Source organism: Vigna unguiculata, chromosome 2, assembly GCF_004118075.2.
Source record: "Vigna unguiculata cultivar IT97K-499-35 chromosome 2, ASM411807v1, whole genome shotgun sequence".
Classification (NCBI taxonomy): domain Eukaryota; kingdom Viridiplantae; phylum Streptophyta; class Magnoliopsida; order Fabales; family Fabaceae; genus Vigna; species Vigna unguiculata.
In genome coordinates, this window is record NC_040280.1 from 11,689,067 (window position 1) to 11,702,495 (window position 13,429).

The following is a 13,429-nucleotide window of genomic DNA, read 5'->3' on the forward strand; positions in this document are numbered from 1 at the left end:
AACACTTTTCTCATGTAAGGATCTGATATTTAATTAAAAGTTCCAACTTGGATTTGTGTACCCTTTTCTCATTCCACCATTCATTTTGGATTGCCTTTCAGGAGCATCACATTCGAACTGGCTGTGGTTCTGTGTCTGTCATAGTCTATGAGGATCCTGACAAACCAACTCTGATCACCTATCCGGATTTAGCACCAAATTGTAAGCACTGCCAATTTATTTTCTTTTACATAGTTCCACTCTGATCACCTCTAGAACTTCAACAAGAGTTCTTGCAGTTGGGAGCAACTACAATTTGTTGTGAGGATCATGTTCCTTCTGCTGAAGACTTAGCAGATAAAATAATCAACATCCTCAACTATTTTGGGTAATTAACATATAATTACAGTGTAGCATTCGTTTTTCAGAACTTTTGCTTTGAAACTCAATATGTGAAGTTGGCATGAACTATGTTCTTGTCTAGGCTTGGTGTAGTGATGTGTATGGGACTTCCTTCCTCAATATGTGTTTAATACTCCTTTTTTCCCTTCTGTAGTAATTAAAGGAATAACAAAACACAATGTGTCCGGTCTATCACAATAATACATCTTAAAGAGAAGGATTTATCCATAATTAATTATTAAAGATCTTCTAATCAAGGATTAATTTTGTTCTTCTTGTATCAAGGATTTATCCAATAATTATTAACTTTGACAGAGCATGAGTTTTCAATGAGCCCTTAAATTGATGTTTGGACAACTACTCAAGATTGTAAAGGTATTTTGCTAAAAGTAAAATTTGGTACATTTCTTGACATGCAGTCTTTAAACTGAAATGGGGTCTTAATTGGTGTTGTACTTGAATCCCCTATTGATCAACAAAATCCTTCTACAACTGCAAATGTTGTACCAATTCCTTCCCAACCATCAATAGCCGAATCTACCCCTTCCCAACCCTCAATTGACCAACCCATACCTTCTCAACCCCCCATTGTTCAACCTGTGCAACCTCATGTTAATGAACCTACACCGTCATCTATGGCTTCCCAATGTGTTGGTGCTAGATTGACATCATTATCTTCCCCCTCTCAACAAAATGATACACCAACCTCAATACACACCCGATCTATTCATAATGTAATTCAGGAAGACCAACACATGTCTACCGAAGAAGCAGGTGAACCATCCATAAATGAAGACGATGACCCTCATGTTGGTGCAATGCTTGAAATTATTGAACCTTGTAATGATGGGTAATAATCAATACTAGTTGAAATCATTTTTTCCTTTATATTATATGGTTTTTTTCATATTGACATCATATTTTTCCATAATGTGTTTATATTATTAGGTTTTACCCAAGTAGAGTTGCCTCCAAGGAAATCACAAAGACAATTAAGCAACAATATGTTGAGCCATGGTTAACTTGGGGTGCAATGTTGGATGAAGAGAAGGAGATCTTCTTCCAATGGTTCAAGGTAAGTTTATATTTGTAACCTACCCTTTACTAGATTTCAATTAAGCATATTTAATTTCTTTGCATATATTGTTTACTGTAATAATCAATATCTTAACTACTATATTATCTCTTAATGTAGAGAAAGGTTACTTGGAGACCTGAACTTGAGGAGAAAATTAGAAAGATTTTCAACACAAAGGCCTCTCATAGACTTTCTGAAATCTTCATGGAAGCAAGAAAAACTGGGAAAAAACCTCACTGGATGTTTGATAGAGTATGGAGCAGTTTGCTTGCTAAGTGGAACCAACCCAAGTTTCGATCAAAGAGTGCTCGTAATCAAAAGAATTGAGCATCTGAGAAGGGTGGATGTTTGCACACAGGTGGCTCAATCACCATCCATGAGCATGCCTTTCGCATGGTATGTACACTAAAAAATTTTGTTATATAACTTCATTACTATTTTGTCATGATTAATTAGTTTTGGTTATAGGCAGAACAATTGGGTCGTCCTGTACATTTTGATGAGCTTTTCCACTATACTCATGTTCGCAAGAATACCGGTGATTTTGTAGATCACAGATCTAAACAAACATATGTAATTTCTCTAACTTTTTAGATCTTTCCTCCTTTTTAAATATAAAGATTTGCCATTATATAATATGTCTATTTTTGAATAACAGGAGGAATTTCAAACTGTATTTTCCCAAGCAAGATCTGAGGCCGCTTCTTGTGGTGAAGGAGAAGAAATATCTCCATTGGACCCAAGTGAAGAAGAGAAGTTAAGGAAAAAAAGTTGGTTAGTTACCGCTAGTGGCAAAAATCCTAAGGGAAGGGTATATGGGGTTGGAAAATTGAATGAAAATCATCTTTGCGGGGAAGCCTTCACACAACAACCATCTAGTTCTGCAGTTATGGATTCACAAAAGATTCTAAGGTTGGAAGAAGAAATTCGTCAATCTAGGGAGGAGTTTCGTCAATCTAGGGAGGAGAATCAATGACTGCAAAGAAAATTAGAATCCCTAGTAACTGTTGTTCTCCCTCTTCTTCCTCCCGCTGCACAAACCATTTTGCAAGACGCAATGAACAACCACAAAATGAGGATCCAAACCAAGATGATGCTCGGGAGAGGGACGGCCATCATGGACAAAACTCTTCTCATTATGCAGATTATTAGTTAGGTTTGTAATTGTAGGACTTGTTGAACTAGGGGTAAAATTAGTTAGTTTTTAAATTGTAGGACTTGACCTATGTAGATTATTTGTTAGTTTCTCAATCTTTGTTATCTACTTTATTTAATATTTGTAGTTTTTAATGTTTTGATGTGATGATATGAATGGTGTTAAACCTTTGGAAAACTATGTTGTTATACTTGAAGGTATTATTTGAATGTTGGGATGTTTGTAGGATCTACAGATGGAGGCCAAGGCCAGCTTTTATGTCTAGAATCTTTTATGAGTTATATTTTCTATTCTAGAATCTTTTATGGGTTATAATTAAGTAGAAAAAATTGTCTACTGCATTGTTTACAGGTAGAGTTAATATTTAATAATAATTTTTAGAAATTAAAATTATTTTAAATTTTTTATAATATTATAACATTACCTACGAAAAGTTTCGTATGAAAATTACCTACGAAGTCTGTCCTAGATAATTACCTACGAAGATCTTCGTAGGTAACTTACACATGCAGAATGTTGGAGATAGTTACCTACGACAATATTCGTAGATAACTTACCTACGAAGATTTTCGTAGGTAAATTACATACGCGGAATATCGCACATAAATTACCCATGACAGTTTTCGTAGATAAGTTACCTACGAAATATTTCGTAGATAACTCCAGTTGTAAATTATCTACAACATTTTTCGTAGATAATCATGTTCGTAGGTTTTTTGTAGATATTTATCTGTGTCCCCTTTTTGTAGATAATATTTGTAGGTAATTTATCTACGAAGCCCGAATTTCGTAGATAAAGTTACCTACCAGCTCAATACCTACGAAATTTGCTTCGTAGGTAATTCGTAGATAAAATCGCATTACCTACGAAAACAGAACATTACCTACGAAAAATTGGCGTAGATAATAAGCGAATTTCTTGTAGTGTGCTAAAGTTTGACACAAACCTCCTATAGAAACTAGCCAACCCATGGAAAGACCTAAGCTCACTTACATTCTTTGGGGAGGCCAATCCTTGATGGCCATCACTTTTTCTTGGTCCACATGGACCCCATGTTGATTTATTTTGAAACCTAGGAAGATCACATGATCCATCCCAAACACACATTTCTCCATGTTAGCATACAAGGATGCCTTCCTTAAGGTTTCTAACACACTCCTTAAATGATGCAAGTGGTCATCTTGAGACATACTATAAATGAGAATGTCATCAAAGTATACCACAACAAACTTCCCTAAGAACTCTCTAAGAACATGGTGCATGAGTCTTGTACCACACATAGCCAAACTCGACCAAATAAGTAAACGATACATACATACCAAAACAATCAAGTATTCAGCCTAGGCCGAGTTAGCCTAAGTCTTATCAGATCTAACCTAAACATCTAGAGGAATAACCTGCACAAGATGTCATATAACCAACATAAGCCGTCAAGGAAAGTAGCCGGCCTAGGCCGACTACTACAATAGACTCAGTAAGATTAAAACCCCCCAACGTTCAATAGGTCCTAAGGGCCTGGGCTAGGGCCCAGGCCCACTTACAGCCAAAGCCCAAGCCAAGGCCCGGCCCATAGAAATAACTATACATAATTAATGCTCTATAAATACGCGTGGACCCCAGTAATTAAAGGTACGCATTCATTAATCACATATTTGACCTTTTTGAGAGTTTTGAGTCACTTAAGCTTCGGAGTCCCTTCTGCAGGTAACCTCTTCTAGGTCCATACCGACATGTACCAACCGGGAAGAGGCCAACTTAGAAGATAGCGGACTACATGGTAAGGTGACGCTTGTGCCTAACTCATCTTATTTGTTCCCTGCAGGAACAATTGGCGCCCACCGTGGGGCACGAGACGAACACCTTTAGTACCCGTTTTTCTCAGAAGATGGTTTCCACCCGTAGCAAAGCTGGAGTGAACAAGCAGGCGGATGTTGGTCCTCAGGACCTGCTGGCATCACCCCTGACCTGGCCGCCATCCTAGACGGTCAAGCGAAGATGCAACAAGAGCTGGCAGATCTGAAGAAACGCAATGCTGATGAGATGGAGGCATTGCGACAAGAGAACTCTCGCCTTAGGCGAAAGATCGAAGCTGATCCCAACCTGAAGGGAAAAGCCAAGGAAACCTCTAAAGCTGCAAGGTCCCTGGCCTTCCAGCCCACAGAGGAGGAAAGCGAATACAACCCCACCCCTCACACCTTCACCACCACCCAACAAACACCCATCCCTTCCACCCATCCCCATACCGCAGCCCCAACCCCTGCCGCTACCCTCCCTACCACCCAGATCCCCTACAATATACCCACCAGCCTACACACCACACATGTTCCACCATACAACCCGCAATACCCCCAATAAGCTACATCCCCCCTCACAACCTTACTTCCACCTTCCCCACTATGATCACTCGTCCCATCCCACCCCATCTGCTCCCTTCCCACCAACCCAGACACCGTCACCCCTTCACCGACTTTATCGCCAACACCCCTCTTCCTGCCCAGTGGGAACCCTTCACCTTAGACCGCTATACTGGCGAAACCGACCCTAATGAGCACCTCAAAGTATACATCACCCATGTCGCCATGTACACGTCCCAAGATATAGTCTTCTACAAAGCCTTCCCCACCACCCTCAAGGGCCCTGCCCTTGAATGGTTCACAACCCTTCCGCCTTACTCCATCGACAGTTTCAACATCCTTTCCCACATGTTCTCTACCCATTTTGCTGGCAGCCATCCACACCAAACTACCACAATCTCCCTCCTGGGCATTAGACAAGAACAAGGCGAACCACTCAGAGCGTTCATAGATCGCTTCAATAAGGCAGCTCTTCACACCCCAAATCTCAACCATGAGATGATCCTCCAGTGCATGGCACTTACCCTACAACCCAGCCCCTTCGCCAACAACGTCTACCTCCACCCACCTACCTTTATGCACGAACTCAAACTACGTGCAGCCGCTACGTCCGCATGGAGGAAATGCAAACCCTCCACACCAAATTCTGCAATGACTATGTAGCCACCACCGCCAACCCTACCCCGCAACCTCCCCACCTTGATGCGCTCCCGCGCGAGCCCCGCCAACCTCGCTTCACCAGATATGCCCTCCTTACCGTAGATCGCTCCAGCATCCTCGATGAGGCCCTACAAGCTGACCTAATCCCTCCACCACGCAAGACAACCACCCCTCCTAACGCTAACATGACCAAATACTACCGCTACCACCGCAACCATGGCCACACTACAAAAGAATGCAAAGCACTCCAAGATAAAATAGAAGAACTGGTCCGTGCTGGCCATTTTCACCGTTTCATCCGCAGAGATGACCATTCCTTTTCCTCTCGATCCCGCCACCCCCCTCGATCCGACCATAGACGCCCTCCACACGATTCCTGTCACGACAGACGCCCCGCCCAACCCATCAACCAAGAACACGAAGCGGCCCGCACCGACATCACCCTCGCCGACCCTCCCCTACGTGGCACCATCAACACCATCTCTGGTGGCTTCGCTAGTGGAGGATTCACTTCTTCTGCCAGAAAGAAACACCTCCGTCATATCCAATCCATCAACCATATTACCCATTCTCACCACAGACGCCGTATGCCTCCTATCATCTTCACAGATGACGACTTTCATGGCCTCGACCATCAACAAGATGACCCCATGGTCATCACTATTGAAATCGAAAACTACGCCGTTAAGAAATTCCTTGTTGATCAGGGAAGCTCTGTTGACATCCTCTACTAGGCCACTTACCAAAAACTTCAACTTCCAAAAACCGCCATGGTCCCGTATGACGAGCCAATCTATGGCTTCTCTGGCGAACAAGTATCCACCCGTGGATACATCGACCTCCACACCGTCTTTCGTGAGAGGACCCAAACCAAAACCATCCCAATCTGCTTCTTTATCATCGACGCGCCAACATCCTACAATATCCTCCTGGGCCGTCCTTCCTTGAACACCCTTGGCGCCGTCGTCTCCACTCCCACTTAGCCATGAAGTTCCCTTCCCCTTCCGGTGACATCCTCACCATCCACTACGACCAGCGCTTGGCACGTGAATGCTACATGGCCAGCCCACGACCACAACTCCCAATTCAATAAACCAACTACATTGAACGACCTTCTGGCTCCGGCATCGCCTTGTCAGACGAAGATCTGGACCTAGAGTAAGCCGGGATGTTCGTCTCGAACCAGTTGAGGAGACCTCCCCTCTAGAGCTTCCCAACGACCACTCTATCAACCTAGGCACCGGTTTGAACTCTGATGAGCGTGCCATCATCACACCCATCCTCACCAACAACACAGACCTTTTCGCCTGGTCAGCCGCCGATCTCCCTGGGGTGGACCCTTTAGTGGCATCCCACAAACTATCCATCTATAAAGAAGCCCGCTACGTATCCCAGAAAAAATGCAAACTTATCGAAGAACGCCGACTAGCAGCTAAGGTGGAAGCCGACAAACTACTGAACGCAGGATTCATAGAAGAAGCTCAGTATACCACTTGGCTTTCTAACGTAGTCTTGGTGAAGAAAGCCAATGGCAAATGCCGAATGTGTGTGGACTACACGGATCTAAACAAGGCTTGCCCTCGCGATGCCTACCCCTTATCCAACATTGATCGACTCGTTGACGGTGCGGCAGGGAATAAGGTGCTTACTTTTTTGGATGCATATTCCGAATACAACCAAATCCCCATGGCCGTATCTGACATGCACAAAACCGCCTTCATTACGGACGATGCCAACTATTTCTATAGGGTAATGCCTTTTGGTCTTAAAAACGCTAGAGCAACCTACCAACGGCTCATGAACAAAGTTTTCAGTCACCTAATGGGACAATGTGTCGATGTATATGTTCACGACATGGTTGTCAAGTCTCCAAGTCACCACCAACATGCTGAGGGCCTATCAGCAATCTTCTCTGCGCTACGCCAATACAACCTTCGCCTCAACCCAGACAAGTGTGTATTCGACGTCGACCGGGGTAAATTCCTTGGTTTTATGCTAACCCAGCACGGCATAGAAGCCAATCCTGAAAAATTCAAGGCCATCATCGAGATGCGCAGCCCCGCTACCATCAAGGAGGTCCAACGGCTCATAAGCCGCCTCACAGCCATTTCCCGTTTCCTACCCAAACTGGCCGAACAAACCCAACCCATAGTCCAACTCTTAAAGAAATCCACCCGGTTCACGTGGATTGATGATTGTGAACAAATCTTCCAAAAATTGAAAACCACCCTCACCTCACCACCTATCCTCCACAAGCCGGACACCCACCAACCCCTACTCGTATACATCACAGCTACCGACTACACCGTCAGCGTCGCGCTCGTCCAAGAGATAGAAGGCACACAACATCCTGTCTACTTCGTTAGCAGGACACTACAAGATCCCGAAACCAGATATCAAATAGTAGAGAAGTTGGCTTTATCTTTAGTCCACGCAGCTCGCCGTTTACGTCCATACTTTCAAAACCACAGTATCACTGTCAAAACTGACTACCCAATCCAAATTTTTTTGCAAAAACCAGATCTAGCCGAACGGATGACATCCTGGGCCGTCGAGCTATCAGAATTCAATATTCGCTACGAACCCCATGGCCCCATCAAAGCTCAATGTCTCTTGAATTTTATCAACGACCTCCAGCACACCCCCACAGAGGACCACTGGACACTTCATGTAGATGGTTCCTCAAACCCAAAAGGTGTCGGTGTTGGCATTGTATTAGAAGGACCCAACGACATCCTCATCGAAAAATCCCTTCACTTCACCTTCAAAATGTCAAACAACCAAGCCGAATATGAAGCTATCCTCGCCGGCCTTACCCTTGCCCGCGAAGTAGGTGTCAAGACGCTAACATGCAAAACCGACTCCAAACTCACTGTAGGGCACCTAAATGACGAATTCCAGATTAAAGACCCCATGCTTCTACAGTATTACCATCTGGTTCGAACAGTCATTCAATCCGCTTTTGAGCTAGTCCGCATCGAACACATCCCAAGAACCGAAAACATTAGAGCCAACATCCTCTCTAAATTAGCCAACACCAAATTAAAAGGCCGCCACTGATCCCTGTTGCAGCAAATACTATCCACACCCTCCATAACACATACTTGTCAAAACCTAACCCACGCCCCAATGGACAACACTGCTCCTCCCCAAAACCATAACTGGACTACCCCCTATATCCAATACCTAAAAACTGGCAACCCCCCACTAGATGCGGATAAAACTTGGTTGGCTAAGGCCGCAACGTATACCATGATAGACGATGACCTTTACAAACGCGGGTACGGCCAACCCCTCCTCAAATGTGTCACAGTAGAGCAAGCACAGTATATCATTAAGGAACTACACGAAGGCATTTGTGGCTACCATTCTGGTGCACGTACCATGGCCACTAGAATACTTAGAGTCAGATACTTCTGTCCGACCATAGAAGCAGACTGCCAAGACTATGTCAGAAAGTGCAAACCATGCCAAAAACATGGCAACCTCATCCACCAGAAGCAGGAACAACTCCATCACATAATATCCCCATGGCCCTTCGCAAAATGGGGAATGGATATCCTTGGTCCTTTCTCACCTGGCAAGGGACAAGTGCAATTTCTGATTGTAGCTGTTGACTACTTCACCAAATGGATAGAAGCAAAACCTTTAACCACTATCACAGCCCAACAGGTTCAACAGTTTGTTTGGAAGGACATTGTATGCAGATATGGCGTCCCACACACCATCATACTTCATAATCTTCCTCCCACTCCCCTATTTTCTTGTTCAATCTTTCCTCTGAGTCCAAACAGCGAACCCTCCACGTTATCAACCTTTTTCTCTCTACCTCCCAACTCTCCTTCGCCTTCTCCAACGCAGCCTTCTCTTCCTCAAGCTTGTCAACCTTTCCCTGTAACTCCTCCACCTTTTCCCGACCCCCCTCCTTCACCTCCTTCCGGTATAAAGACCCCACACGACGGCTCAATATCAAGGCTTTGCTTCCAAACTCCACCATCGTCCTCACAATATGGTCCGCATCCATGCTATCAATGGAATTTACAATGGTATCTGGGAGGTGGATCGCGATATCCTTCCTCACAGATATTTCTGGCAATTCGATTAAACCAGATTTCGGTCCTTTCTCCCCACTAGACGACCCTACTCCACTGGCCGACCCCATCCCGAGCAAGGTCGCTCTCACTCTCTTCACGTCTTTCCCCTTGCCGTGTCGAGGCGACAACTCAGCCTTCCTCTTCATCCCACCATGTACATGTACTTCCACCACGGACTCCTGCAGGTTGGGAACATCAGTCTTCCCAGCTGCCTTGGCCTTAGTGGCCATCTCCTTCCTCAGCGATTGGAAAAGCGCCAAGTTCTTCTTCCCTGATTGCGCCATGTGCCTTACAATAAAATATTACAACTCGGATTAAAACAACTTAGAATCATTAACACATTTTAAGTAATAAACAGATACCTTTAATATCTATAATCGGATGCACCAAATTATAAACTCTAACTAAGCCCTTAGTGGGCAACTTATCGACAAACTTCATTAAGATCTCCACCACCTCCTCATCCCCCGCTGATAACTCATCCATTCCCATATCCTTATACTGAGAAGAGCTACCCGTCCAACTAAATGGGAATTTTGTACACCCATCTGCGTTCAAAAAATGAGCTTTGCCTTCTTCTTTAACAACAACCTTGAAGTGCTTGAAAGACTGGGAAAATGCGTCTAGTCTACTGATACTAGGACGACTTATCAGAGACATCCAAGTAGTCGACTGGCGGGGTCTGGTGTCAATTTTCGTTTTGGCTATTAAACTTAATTATGAACCAATTAAAGTGACTAATTAAGGGTGAGAGAAGGGTTTTGTTGGGGCTACCATGGTTCTGAAATTTTGAGAGAGGGAATTCGTAATGGAATTGGCCTATGAGTGAAGCATAGAGGCTAATTGGAGAGAACCAAGGCAAACCATTTGGGAGCAAGGAAGAATTAAAGAATATTCAACTTGAAGCAAGGAATTCCAGGTTAGGGGAGATTTTATTCGTTGGTTTTATGTTTAATGATTAATTGCATGAAATGTATGATGAATTGGAAGCATATACTTTGTCTATTTCGTAAATTTTCGTGTTTTTTGGGATTCTCCAGAAACTGCCTGGTGGGTGATGAATCACCGCCAAGTGACTCATCATTTTTCTGGACAAGTTTGGGTTCCAGGGGTGGAACCGCCTAGCGGCACGAGCTTGTCCACCAGGCGACACGCAACAGAAAACCCTGATTCTAGGTTTTTGCTTGAACTGCCTAGTGGTGATGAACACCAACCAAGCGACACAAATCAATTTTGGTTAGATTTTCATGTATTTGATGTTCTGGAATGATTCTATTCGGTAAAGAAAGAGTCTATATACGGGTGGATTGTTGAGTTTATACACGAATCAAAACCATGATTTCATTTTGGGATTGCGAAATTAGGCAGAAGATTGAGTTTTGGAGCGTTGTGGTTAGAGATGTCAAAATGGGTTTCGACCCGTGCGCCAACCCGGCTCACCACGGGTTCGAACCGTGTTGGGTTGAGAAAAATTCAGTTTTTCAAAAAGTGGGTTGAACTCAACCCCGCTCACTTAACCCACGGGTTAAACGGGTTCGAGCTGGGTTGAAGGTGGTTTGACCCACTTAACCCACCAACATTTTTTTACAATTGTTTTTCATTTTTTTTAATAATTACTTACTACTCCTAATTATATAGGTTCACAATTTCATATTTTTAAATGCAAGAATATTGTTCAATCGTATTTGAATAGTTTGAATGTTTAATTAATTTGATTGTCAAGTTATATACGTTGATACTTTAATCTTTAACTATAATATTCATAGTAAATTACTCAAGGAACCATCTTATAAACTATTTTTTCTAAATTAGCATGATAGAAAATGTGAAATATTAGCCATCTTTTCTTGAATTCTATGGATACTTTCTTGGAAAGAATTCATCATACATTGGTGGTGAGCATGATGAAGACATTGGTTCTTTATTTTACTTGATTGTCATCTCATTGGTTGCTTAAAAATTATTTAAATATTTGAATACTTAAAAATAAATAAATAATTTTTTTATGTGGGTTGGTGAGCCAACCCATTTAACCTACCAACTCGTGGCGGGTTGAGCTGGGTTGCAAAAATTTTGACTCACCATCAAGTGAGTCGGGTTGAGTTCACCCATTTTCAACCCGACTCGTGGTGACCCAACCCATGTGAGTCGAGTTGGCTCACTTTGACATGTCTAGCTGTGGTGTCTGTACAGGTGTAACAGAAGTTGGAAGATTGGCGGTATGCAAGTTGCCGCCAAGTGACGATGGTTGACCAGCCTAAGGGATAGATTTTGATAGCTAGTCAGATGATATAGTGGGGTTAGTGTAGTAACAGGAAGCCATAAAATGAATATTGAGTTTAATGGTGTGAAGCCATATAAAGTGGAGGGCCAAAGTACTGATAGAAATCAGACTACATGAAGACTGGATTGGTATTAATAATGATTATAACTGATTGTAATTTTGTGTTCATATCAGTTATAGGAAGGCTTTTATAACTTCAAGTTGTGTAGATAAGGACATAATTGTGCGGCTGTGAAGGTATTGTAGATACTCTTAAGTGGCAAACAAATAACGATGGAGTGGGTTGAGTGCCACCGTTTTGTGTTTAGGATAAGTGGGTTGCACCCATAAGAGGAATTGAAGAATATTGTAGTTGGTCAGTTGTGAATTAGGACGGATATATTATAGGGGTATATATATATATATATATATATATATATATATATATATATATATATATATATATATATATATATATATATATATATATATATATATCCATCTATCCATGTAGACATATATAAAAGGATTCAGTAACCTGGAGGTGTTCAATTACAAGACTAAAGTGGTGGAATCTGATTAAGAGTGTGCCAAACTAGTAACTATGCATTATTGGTGCAATGCTTGGCAGCAGGTTCGGAACTGCCAGGCGATAGGTGCAGTTTCAGATAGTGCAAGCGAGATGAGGCACCTCGCGATAATGGTTGATTCGCCATGCGATAACGGCTGGTAGAGAATTCTAAAGGCATTTGGCACCTGGCAATACGCTTCCCCCACCAGGCGGTTTGGAAACTTATGGCGCTTAGCGACGCGTGTGTTGCGCCAAGGGATACTGTAAAGCAAATGTTCTTCACTTTCTTTGAATGTGCATGGTCTACAAGTGATACTTCAAAGGTCGACTTGCTGGTGTTCCTTGAGTTATGGCTCAGAACGTATCCCTTGAGTTGTGGCTCGGGATAGGGGTTAAGCACGTGGCATTCCTTGAGTTATGGCTCGGAATGGCATCTCTTGAGTTGTGGCTCGGGATGGTGGATGAACATGAGGAAATCTTGAGTTGTGGCTCGAGTTGGCGAGTGTTGTCGGCGTGAGTGTGCACGTTGTGGCGTGTACGGATGGGTCTAGTTAGATTGTCCTCCTCAGTAATAAAATGTCGAGTTTGATAGTCTTGGGACGTTACGGTGTGTGATCTGTAGCATGGTTTCCCGCACCTGCTCTACCAGTTGTTGCTGGTAGGTGTGGCAGCAAGAAATCTTGAAGTACTCATCAAAAGACGTAGAACACGAGTGATGTGTGTGAAACCAAAGGAGATGATGATGAAGGATTGACCCCAACCAAGGATGGAGGCACATGCTTAAGAAGACTAAGCATGTTTAGAAAGAAAGTTCATTAATCCTTCATCCCTTTCATTTGTGTTTATTATTTTTGATTCCCTAAGTTGACTT

General features: G+C 43.0%; 1 protein-coding gene across 1 annotated transcript; it reads left to right on the forward strand.

The window, feature by feature from the left end:
* The first annotated feature begins 1,414 nt into the window (after positions 1-1,414).
* LOC114174469 lies at positions 1,415-2,435 on the forward strand. The gene is made up of 5 exons (XM_028059309.1): positions 1,415-1,456; positions 1,577-1,769; positions 1,818-1,855; positions 1,928-2,032; positions 2,118-2,435. The coding sequence occupies exons 1-5, from the start codon at positions 1,415-1,417 to the stop codon at positions 2,433-2,435; spliced, it is 696 nt and encodes a 231-aa protein (XP_027915110.1).
* Positions 2,436-13,429: the final 10,994 nt, after the last annotated feature.

What these genes read in the sequence shown, in the direction of transcription:
- LOC114174469 (XM_028059309.1), top strand. Translation starts at nt 1,415, where the DNA reads ATGTTGGATGAAGAGAAGGAGATCTTCTTCCAATGGTTCAAG. An exon ending in TCTTCTTCCAATGGTTCAAG is followed by an intron (nt 1,457 to 1,576) that starts GTAAGTTTATAT and finishes CTCTTAATGTAG; the next exon opens with AGAAAGGTTACTTGGAGACC. An exon ending in ACAGATCTAAACAAACATAT is followed by an intron (nt 2,033 to 2,117) that starts GTAATTTCTCTA and finishes TTTGAATAACAG; the next exon opens with GAGGAATTTCAAACTGTATT.